Genomic DNA, 11,772 nt, shown 5'->3' with positions numbered 1-11,772 from the left:
TCGTCGAGGTAATAGGCAGCGGCGACCTCTCGCGTCCGGCCCTGGTTCAAGCCATGGTCCGGAGCGAGAGGGAATGGGAAGCTGTCGCCTCCTTCTGCGAAGCAGTCATGCCCGAGAAGGAGACGGCGGAGCGAATGCGAGTTCGCACCTTTCATCCCAGCCGCTGTAGTGGCCCAGGAAGACATCACGGCCGCCGAGTGTCGAGAGACGACTACCGGCCACCGTAGGCGTCGGTCTGTGGGCGGTGAGTTCGGGTGGCTCATCGTTCCTCTGTCTGCATAGACAAATGACCCGTGTCGGCGGCGCGTGTTGTTCCACGGGCTCCTCTAGGAGATGTCAGCAAACCCAGTGGGGCCCAGCAGGGCCAAGGACTGACGAGGCTGCGGGATTCTTCGAAAGAGTTACCGCGACCCTGGTCCATAAAATGTCTACGTAGGAACATGGGTTTTAGACAGAAAGAGTCTGTCATTCGATGATTTACCATAAAAAAGGGCTTTCACTTCAATGAAAAAAATGTTTTTCTTTTTTACGGTAATTCTAAGCGTTTATCCCGTCTTGTGACGGGGTCCGCTTTCCGTATCTTCTTCTTCCACTTCGCGCTATCCAGGACATCTTCCTCTTCAAGTTTGCAGATATTCATGTCATTCATTACGACACTCAACCACCACAGTTTCGGCCTGACCCTGCGCTTTTGACCGGGTATGTCAAGATTGAATACATCACATTGCCGATGTACTCAGGTGGTCTCCTTTTTACATGTCCGTACCATCGCTGCCGTTTCTCTTGCATTTTGTCGGCGACATTGCGTACGGATGGTACTGACATGTTTTTTTGTTACGGCCCCAGTTACAAAAAATGTTTACACCCTTATACCTTGTACATTTTTTTATTTTTGGTTTTGAGACTACCCAATCTTATTGTTATAATATCAAATTTTAAAAAAATACAAAATTACCGTTTTACCGGTAAAAATATTTTTATTACCGAATTTTTACCGGTAATTTTAATTTTACCGAAATTGCATGCCCTGTATCATACTCGCTCGCAATCTTACGTTTAAATGCGGAACTTAGCAATTAATAATAATAATTAATGTAAGGTTCGAGGTGCAAAATGAGATCAAATGCGGGAGGCCGGCCCGCCTTCACTTGGCTTCGGCGAGCGCCTCCTCTAGGCAGCACAGAGAATGTTTTACCGCGTGGTACACAATATTCTTTATCTGTAGCTTATCTTCTTTGTTGGAGTGCTGGCGAGACAACCGCCTAAACTGTTGCGCGAGCTCGAAACACCGCGAGACGTTCTCTGGTGAAACGAAGTCCTCGGCCACTTTGATGCAGTCTAGGAGATTTCTCACTTGATGCGGCGCTCCGGCCGGGATGAAGACGGCGTCTCCGGGGCACTGCAGTATCGCATAGCCCTCCACTCCGTACTCTCGGTACAGGCGTTGGCGAAGCGCAGCGTCGAGGTACCAAGTTTGGTCGTGTACGGGGTTGTGTTGAGGTCGCGGTCGCGCTCCTCGTTCTAATTCAGCTCGGACTAGGAAATCACGGATTTTATCCGCATCTTTAGCGGCGTATATGTGCCAAAGTGCTGCGGGTGGCTTGACGAGTGCTCGGCGACGCGACAGCACGTCGACTCCTGCCTCCTCAGCCGCACGCGCCGCTTCGCGTGCTCTCTCGGCTGCGTCTGCCGGAGCGCTGGCGTGAACCATCACGTTGACAGCGTCACTGACATCCAAATGAAGATTAGTGGTACCGCCCGCTCCTCCATACGCGGTGTACATCTTCGGTCCGAGATCAGGACGGACGAAACATTCGGGTAATTGCGCAACTAGATTTAATTTCCCAGTGCGAGATGTGTATTCACTTAATGGTAACGCACGCATGAGATCGTCGAATCGCGCTGGGAGAACTTTGGCAAAGTCTTCGCCCGGTGGCCAGTCTTTTAGTTTGAGCACCATTGGAGCCCCGCGTTCGTCACGTAATCTCTTGGCGGCTAATTCGAATCCATCCCAGAATTTCTTGCCCAACTGATTGGGTACCACTAAACCGGACGCACAATTGACCAAATCGACTCTCGTTTTACCGAAGTCCCGAGAGAAACTCTCTGGACTCCATAAGTCTTTATCGAGAATGGTTGATACGTCTGAGACTAGAACTGGTTGACCGCGTTTCCACTGGTCCTGAAACAATGAAAACATATCATTATTAAAAAAGGTTAACAAATGAAAATACAAAATTTTGTATCTCACTTGATTCCGTCCTGGTTTCACGCGTCCCGACTGCCCTAATACCCCTAACAAAATTAAACCTATCTCTGTTCCCAGTATCAATACCTAATGCGGTTAATCTGTTTACTATAAAATGAGGTAGTAAGAACTGATGTTTATAAAACCGACTCTCAAAAACATTGAAAAGCAAAAAAAAAACGATTCTTAGGTGCATCGGCCTAGAATTCGGTGTCTAGTGGATGATGATATGTTTATTTCGCCACCGACTTTTAGGCCGATTTTTTTGTAAAAAGTTTTTTATTTTTGGCTTTTCAGTGACAAGCATAGTTGTCACTATCCGCATAAGTGGAAAGTACTCATCAATACGAATATTATAAGCCCAAACACAAGGTAGTTTACATATTCGGATGTCAAGTTCCCTCGACCTTCTCTCGTCTCCATCACGAGGTCGGTCAGCTCCAAACCTTCACTGTTGCATAGTGTTATCAAACGTACACCTCATTGTTAAGTTTTTAACCTATGCATGCCTACTATTTTCGAAAGTTGCCCTCGATTTCTCAGAGTTTCCATCATCAGATCCTGACCTGTTGATTATTAAAAATTTTGCAAATCGGTCCAGGCGTTTTCGAGTAATCGGTGAACATAAAGAAAAAAAAAAATAAAAAAAGAGATCCCGGCGAATTGAGAACTTCCTCCTTTTTGGGAAGTCGGTTAAAATATTCTATCAGTGATATTTACCTGGAAGGGTTTATAGTTCCCGGGGTGCATGAGGTCGGTGAGGTGCAGCAGTTTGCCGTCGCACAGCCACGCGTGCGGCACGTCGGGGTACAGCAGCTTCGACTCCGTCAGCGTCATGATACGAATGGGCAGCTCGTCACAACTCCGCCCACTCCTATCATACCGCGTCACTACATTCGACAACGCAAAAGGTTTCACTTCACCGTCTTCATCTTTCTTCTCATCAACAACACTAGAAATGACGTCATCGAGGATGTCGCTTTTACTTGTCTTTTGTTTCTTTTTAGGTTGCGTGTCACCGCCCTTTGGCGCCGGTCGGATGAGTAACTCCCGTAACGCTGAGAAGTTCCCTCCATCTTCGGAGTCAGATGAACTGGACTCGGACTTCTCGTCCTCAGCTTCTCTCTTGAGAGGTAAGGCGAAAAGCCTGACGACTGCGCTGCCAGTATTGCCGTTCTCAGATTTGACCGGTGACGAGCCGTTGGCAGCTGCGGTCTCTTCTTTAACTTCCTCCTTTTTAACTTTCTGTGAATAATGAAGTCAATGTTAGATGATTGTATTTAGAGGGAAGTGATGGTAATATGACTGAATGTTTTCTTAGATAAGTCTTAAAATATTAGTTCTTCTCTTCTCTTCTCTGTTAGATAAGACTAAAATATTAGTTTTGTTGATTTATAATTATACTAATTCAAATCATTATTTCTTACTCTTAACTATCATAACTGCTCTGCCCATTGCTAATGTTTGTCATACAATTACAAAGTGTACTAACGTTCATAAGCGCTCGATGCAGTAACCGCCTCGCGGCCGCGCGTGTCTCTGGGTCCGCGGGGGGCGCTGTCCCGCAGGCGCAGGGCGGGAGGGCGAAGGCCGAGCGCAGGACATGTGCCCGCGCCGCCGCCGCGTCTAGCGCCCCACCCGTGGCTATTTGCGTCAGCAGAAGCCGTCTTGGTGGGTGACCTCCGCCCGATGTGCATGTTAGCCAACTGGAATATGTTGATTCATTGGTATGCTTTTAAACAACGTGGTAATATTGATATCATCTATCTATAGAACATTTAAAGGCCTATTCAAACCTGAGCGATATTCGCTGCCGCTGTGGGTAGAGGAACATACTGCGCGGGTTTCGCTCAGGTATTTAGTATCAAGTACCGCGGCTAGAGCGACCTGAGCGATATTCACTGCCGCTGTGGGTAGAAGTACATACCGCGCGGGAGCAGCGGCATGCATCCCGAACATGAACAGTAATATTACCGCATACCCACAGGGTTTTCTCTGCCGCAGACGGCAGCGAATACCGCTTAGGTCTGAATAGGCCTTTATTTTGGTATTTGCAAAATCTATAGTCTGTTTTTTAATCTAGTAGACTAAATTGACACTTGTAAAATGTCAAACTTTCTAATAATTTTGCTAGCTCTGTGGTGCAGTGTTGTACTTACGATACCGGTTCGTTGACTCGTAACTTTTTATCTATAATAGACGAATTTAATATTCATTCAAAGTTGTATATTTAAAATTCACGTACGTACACATGGCTGTACGACGTGCTACAAACTGCCAGGGATATCTGACCACGCAAAGCCATGCGTAATCATCAAGGATAAGCCCATTATTTCAGGATGACTTATTGTAAAAAGTTACGATTCAACGTACCGATATCGTAAGTACAACACTGCACCACAGAGCTAGCAAAATTATTTGGAAGTTTGACATTTTGCAAGTGTCAATTTAGTCTACGAGATTAAAAAACAGACTATAGGTACAAAAAATTAAACATTTTCATATTGTTTACCTGTACTCACAATGCAGATTATATGTATTCCATTTAAAATAGATGCCTGCATTCTATTATAATATTATGTATTAACGTTATGGAACTCAAAGTCTGTATTTTTTTTTTTGTAATCTTATAGTTTGTAAGAGAGTGTTTGTTTCCTAAATAAATAAAATTAAAATAAATAAAAAGCTCATGAAGCATTGTTTTGTTTGTTTTTATATTTATTTCATTTGGGTCAACAATTTGCAAGGTAACTTCAAGTAACTATCTATTAAGTTGGTGGCTACTTGTAAGTTTTGTTAATTATTACAGCCAATAACATATTCATGTTGTGTAGCATATATTTACAACGGCTTGTTGTGGGATAGAGTCATAAAGTAAATAAACAGAGTTAAATACTCATGTAGACACTCACCCAAAGGAATCTCTCTTGTCGTTGGGGTTGTTGGCGTCTGACGAGTCGTTCGTTTCAGTTGGAGGGGTTGCCGTTTCGCCGCCTGATGCCCGCCACTATGAACAAACAATACACCATTTTAATGACTTAAATTTTCAAACATTTACAGCAAAATGTTAATCTAACATTATATGTTAGTAGTTGGTTGAAATATTTACCTTATAACAATCTAAGCACACGACAAATCCGCATTTGCCGCACGTCCAGTGAAAATTGAATAGTGTAGTTTCACAGACATCGCACATTTCTCTCACTCCCTGAACCACACGTTTCCATACTATCATCTTATCTGTGGAAAAACAAAACTCGTTAGCATCAAGTATTGAAACGTGACAATCATTATTCTTAGTTTAACTGTAGTCGAAGCTTACCATCGTTTTTGTGATAGGATTCCGCCTCCTTCTCTTGTTGTAGCAGTTCACAGAACTGGTCTCCAATCACCCTCAGTAGGAAGCAACTCATCTCGATATCTAACTCGGCCGCACCTGCTGACGATGACAGCCATAGCTTTTTATCATCCTGTTGGCAAATAAAGTCAATTTGTTAATATTATTCTGCAACATCTGCTTTATTTGATTGAAGAATTAGAAATCAGCTAGAAAGTTGTTAAGCTTTAGAAATCTGGTGCGTACCTCTTCGGCGTCTTTGTAAGGATCCGAGAAGCCGGCGACAGCCAGGTGCCTGTTTTTGGCGTACTTCAGTCTTCGGAAAGCGTAGAACCGGCACAAGATATTCGGCATGTCGTTGTCTGTTTGCGCGGGTGACCAGCGGCACTCCCGGCACTTGGCCAGGCGTGGCGCTACTTCGAAGCACGGCCCGTTCTGTAGGAACGAGTCGGACTGCTTCTTCCTCTTCGGTTCATCACTAGCCTTTCGTGGCACTGCACCTTTTTTTCTTTTCGTCAAAAGCATCATTGGTTTTATTTAGTTAAACGGCCATTGCATAACAATAACTATCTATGTGAACATGTAATGAAAGTATAGAATAATCACGACCACAAAGCGTAACGCGAGTTATGTAAACTGCGTTTACGCAACTTTCTCAAGTGATATAGTTATCGGCACGGATATTGAGCTCTCGGCGGAAGAGTGGGGATCGCTTTGCGCACTGTACACATAAGGCAATGAACCAATAAATCGCTTCTGCGCAGGTGAAGGTCAGGGCTCAATATCCGTGCCGATGATTATAAAACTATGCGATTAAAGTGGGTCAAGGTCATTCACCAGAGTTACACAATTTTCACTATTTATTTTGTCTAATTTTTTGTTTCTTTTGTCTCGAAACATACGACATTAAGCTAGCAAATTATTTATGAACATACTTAATTTTCGTAAGTAGGTACGTAATCATAGTAGAAGAATAGCTCTGGGAAACGGCCAACTTCTGAACTGCTGTTTAGGGAAAATTTGCCATTGTAAGTATACCTATAAAACAGCAAAGTTTCAAGGGGCAAAAGGAAAAGTTTTCATTGATATTTTACCTAGTACCAGTTTTATGGCACATCTGTTTCAGTACGATTTTCTTAATCTATAATTTTAAGATGGTGTGAAATATATAAATGTATTAGAGTTGCCGCGAATACTCGCTTTTATTCGGTATTCGGCGAGTCTTCGTCTAAAATAAATTTGTAACGAACAAAAAAAGGAATAAGTAAAAATAATTAATCATTCTTTATTATTTTCGTTAATAACGGGGAATTCCGTAAAATATTTACTTGAAAAGGGTTGCCAGCATTTAAAAATATATATATATATACGAATTACGAATGCATATTACACATAAAACAGATTTCTCTAGCTTTATTTCTCACAACTTAAAAAAATGTGTTAAAATTATTATTAAAATTAGATAACAAATAAATGAGCCCGAGTTTAATGCTACATTTTATAGAAATAAAAATTATGTTTAATATGCCTTATTTATGTCGAATATTAGTAATAGTATCAGACTATTCGCCACAGCGAACGGCGATTACTCGGTAGTCGACTATTCGCTATACCAACTATTCGTGGCAACTCTAAAGGTAAAATGTATACTTGTACAAATGAATTATGATTGAAAAGTATGATAAAAAAGCTTTGTAATAGTTACTTACTAGACTATCGAATAGTAAATAATGATATGTGTAGGTACAGTAGTTCAACTCAGTTGTGCGCGCGACCCTATGTGTGCGTAAGATGTGAGTTTGTAAATATACAACTTTCATTGGTGTGACAGTGACGCGGCATTCGTGTGACATGGGTACAGTCGTTTACGAAAATGTCTAGTTATATAAATAAATAAATAAATAGACATTTTGATATGGAGTCAGAATTCATAATTAACCTTGGTGAGAGTAGCGAATCCGAAACTTCATCATACGATTAAATTACGTAATAACCGTTTTTCTTTAAACACCCGTATACAATCCCTAGATAACTGTATTTGTACCCGACTGTACCTCTTGTCACGCACATAAAGTCACTGTATATGTATGTACAAGGTTTACCCACACATAAGGCCGCGGGCAAAACTGAGTTGAACTATCTGTAAGTTTATACCTTGATATGTATTTTCTAATTTACAATTGTCGTGTCTTAGACATCCATCTGACGCAGGTGTCAAAATCGCTCCGGTTTGCTGTTTCGGGCTATGTTTAGTCTGCAGTTTATCTCAGTAAGGTATAAGTACTACTTGTTCGGAACGTTCTATCTAGGACGTAGTACATATATTCATATTGATGTCCGTGTGTGTTAGTTTTGATTTCTATTCTATTCTATTTTTCTTTATGGCAAATTGTCGATATCGACGATTCTGCCACTGACGAGTGAAATGAGAAGCACGTCGTGATCATTGAAACAATTTTGAGAAGAATAATAATTAACTAATTGTGGATCTTGTTGGGTTAGTAGGACGGCACTGAAACAAAAATATACATATATCTATACTTATAATAATCTGTAGATATTGATATGCCATATATGGTGGAAATGTTTTGCTTAAGATTAAATTAAAATACAAAAAAGTTAACATTATTACCTATTCAATGAAAAAAGAATCATATAAATCGTAAAGAAACACCAAAGTTATCCATGAAATACTGTAATAAGCCATCGCGTGTGAATACTGAATCATGCTATAAGGATCGTTTTTGTACAACAGTAGTCGCGCTCGACGCGGCTCGCGGCGCGGTGGCTGCGCTAGCTTCATACGACATTTGGCTGATGATGCAATTGATGCAAATAGACGTTCAGTCTTCAACCTAATTGACCAACAATACTTTTGATATTAACAAACTTTGCTTATCAGCGTGACTTTTAGGTTTTAAATAATAATAATTATTTTTTTTGTTGTTATTTTATAAAATAGGTAAGTATTCGTTATATTGGTAGTGTTTAAACATTCGTTCAAATTACAAATTATTAATAGTTCGTATTTTGTATCTTTTTAGTTAGATGGAGTAGTAGTGGATATGCATAGATTTAGATACCTAATAGGATAGGCTGGTGTTTATTATTTCTTCCTCTCTTTGCACAAAGTCCGAATCTAACGCGGACGAAGTTGCTAGCAGAAGCTAGTAAATAATAAATGGCGTCCACGGCCGATTTCGGTCACGGCGGCTGTTCTCATCTAAGGAGATCAGCCAGCTGCGCAGGACATATTATAGTGCACGAGCATTTGCGCAGACACAGGTGCACTCCCTATTCCTTTACTCTCATAACCCGATGGGACGGCAATCCGACACGACCGGAGAGAGATCAGGCGCAGGACCGACATTTACGTGCTCTCCGATGCACGGGTGAATCAATCACCAACTTCCAGACTACGGGCTGCTTTGTGAAAGTTTAAGAAAACCCACAAAGCGATTTCGGCCCGACCCGGGAATCGAACCCGAGACCTCTGGCACAGCAGCCGCGCTTGCGACCACTAGACCAACGAGGCAGTCAAATATAAATAATAAATATAAAAAGGTTAGTACATTGATATATATATAAAAAAGGGGGAAACATTAAAATACCACATTCACCTAAACAGTGACCAAATATAGGCCACAGTCTATACTTTAATATTATTGTGAAGGAGAGCGATCATGAGGACTTGGAGTAATTCTAGGGAGAAATTTGTAAAGAGGCAAGGGAAGTTTATTGGTACAGGGAATCTTTAATTTTGGGAGACGGCTATAAAGGTCAATGGATGAGATGTTGATGGGGCAGTTGAAGAATATGTGCTCCAGGCTACCTTGATCCAATCCACACTCATATAGAGATGAGTCCTGTACATGGATTTGTCGCAGAAAAACAGGAGTACAGCAGTGGCCTATCTACACGTATTCTGGAAAGGACAGATGTGACAAACAGCCCGGGTTTAGGTTGTATGAGGGGTTGGATAGGGTAATAGGAACTACCCTTTTTCCTACTGGACAAATTCCAACATTCCTGCAATGAAGACTCAAGATGGGCTTTTGGAAGGTATAGCAGGTCATACCCTTGAAGCGCGAACCTTGGTGCGGGATTGGCTGAGGCTGACGTGCAAGCATCCTTGGCCATGGCATCTACGCGCCTTACAGGTTGAATGTGCTGGTTCAGCACAGAGGACAAACTGAGATAATCCGAAGGCATTGAGACTGAAGCCTATCTAATCCTGCCCAGGTACATCTGTTGCAAGGAAAAACAAATAACAATAACCGCGAATTGAGAAAGTGGAAAGTTAGGGATAACGGAGCATAAGAGGAGATATCAGGAGGATCTGGATCCGTAGGTTTATTTCGTTCCATATTTACTAGTAAAACTTACTTGGCTATACGAAAAAACATACATACACAATAAAGCACACAAGGACAACACACAGCAACAAAAACAAGTCACAAAAAGTCACTAATTCAATAAAAATAAACAAAAATTCTAGAGACACGTGCTAACCAAAAACACTCTGTGGCGAGACTAGTTTTGATTTAATTAAAGTGCCAAAATGTCAGATGTCAGATACCGGAAGTCACTTTTGGTTTAGATTTAAATTAAAGTTTTTCACATTTTTTTATTGCAATACCTTTTCTGTCACATAATTTTAGCTTTGTATATTTAATAGCCAGCCTGCGTAGCTGAGCATTGAGCATTAAGGTTAAAATGCCACTAAAATTAATAACTGCGAGATGGAATAGATGTGAGATTTTTGGGTCACTTTTGCTGTTGGAGCCATCAGATCGAGTAGATCTCAAGTTAAGTATTCTTCCTGACTTATATTTTCTTACTGTGATTTTTATTGACATTGTTGTATGTTGTATTATGTATTATTGTGCTGATGTTTAAAATGTATAGTATCTATCACTTTATACATATCTTTAAGGTAAATTTATGGTGTACTGTGTATATTGGGTAACGTATGGAATTATTTCTTTATGATTCATAATATTCTAACTGGTTTAATACCTAAAATTTTAAAATATATTTGTTCATAATGTTAAATAATTACTTTTTATTTTTTTTTACATGCATATTTTTACATTATTTAACTACTACATAAAGGAGATCAAAAACTTTTCACATGCTTTATTTAATATTCATTTTTATCGCTCCTACCCACCTATGCTACTTATCATATGCGTAGCCTCAAAATCGTAAAATTTTTGATCAAGCGTTCAAATAAAGGACTACATAACGTACTCAAAGAACATTTCGAGATAATTTCAGCATTTTATGTTTGTTCGGCTGTGTTATTTAGTTGAAAAATGTAACTTACGACCGAAGAATTGCTAGTCGTACAGACTTGCGAGGAATGTTTACATCAGACATGATGGATCCTTTTCAAAATCTATGTATGTATGATACCAAAACGGTGTCCGTTTAATTATTTTCTTTGTTTAATGCAAAAATTTTCGATAGCTACTCCCTGATATATTTTAGTTTTCAAAAAAATAATTACAATAATCTTCGTGTTACTGTGCTTGTCAATAACGAACGTCGGCTCACGGCTGTCATGTCATAGACAATTACGATTATAATCTGAACGGTACATCACAACGTCGTCTTTTCAGCCAGTAATAAATATGAAACCTCTTTGGTGAGTTCCTTTATATTGCAACTCATTGGTTTTTGTTGTCATTGTGGAAGTTCGATGCATTAATGTGAAAGTTATTTCAAACTAGCTTTCGCCCGCGGTTTCACCCGCGTCCCGTGGCCGGATGGTGACAAAAACTATCCTAAAACCTTCTCCCGGGTCCAAGTTACCTCCCCTCTAATTTTCAGCCAAATTTGTCAAGCCGTTGTCATGTTATGTCGTGACAACGGAAAGCGGGTTTCATTTTTATATATATAGATAGATATATAGAAGAGAAGCTATTAATTTTGGCTTATGTTTAACTGATCACCAGATATAGTAACAAATAGCAGACAAAAATAGTAAATGATCACCAAAATGAAACTCGCATTTTAATGTAAAACTATAACCAAAGTTTTAACACTTTGCTATCCTATTTAAGTGAAATTACTCCAAAATAAATCATGCGTAAGCCAAAAATAGTAAATGATCATCAAAATTATACCAGTGTTTTAATATAAAATGATAATCAAAGTTTTTACATCTTGCTATCCTGTTTAA

General features: G+C 40.3%; 1 protein-coding gene across 3 annotated transcripts; it reads right to left on the bottom strand.

The window, feature by feature from the left end:
* Positions 1–951: 951 nt before the first annotated feature.
* LOC124645275 (lysine-specific demethylase 3B) lies at positions 952–11,119 on the bottom strand. Of its 3 annotated transcripts, XM_047185073.1 has the most exons (9): positions 10,915–11,119; positions 7,740–8,097; positions 5,832–6,093; positions 5,571–5,718; positions 5,358–5,488; positions 5,161–5,255; positions 3,741–3,954; positions 2,969–3,493; positions 952–2,182 (listed from the first exon to the last, which is right to left on the bottom strand). In XM_047185073.1, the coding sequence occupies exons 3-9, from the start codon at positions 5,937–5,939 to the stop codon at positions 1,145–1,147; spliced, it is 2,259 nt and encodes a 752-aa protein (XP_047041029.1). In that variant the 5' UTR covers positions 5,940–6,093; positions 7,740–8,097; positions 10,915–11,119; the 3' UTR covers positions 952–1,144. The 3 variants fall into 3 exon arrangements, with proteins under 3 accessions (XP_047041029.1, XP_047041030.1, XP_047041028.1); XM_047185074.1 differs by lacking the exon at positions 10,915–11,119 and having other exon boundaries at positions 7,740–8,755; XM_047185072.1 differs by lacking the exons at positions 7,740–8,097; positions 10,915–11,119 and having other exon boundaries at positions 5,832–7,632.
* Between the last annotated feature and the right edge of the window lie 653 nt (positions 11,120–11,772).

The sequence above is a fragment of the Helicoverpa zea genome, chromosome 31 (assembly GCF_022581195.2).
Source record: "Helicoverpa zea isolate HzStark_Cry1AcR chromosome 31, ilHelZeax1.1, whole genome shotgun sequence".
Classification (NCBI taxonomy): domain Eukaryota; kingdom Metazoa; phylum Arthropoda; class Insecta; order Lepidoptera; family Noctuidae; genus Helicoverpa; species Helicoverpa zea.
This window is presented reverse-complemented; position numbering and strand designations above follow the sequence as displayed.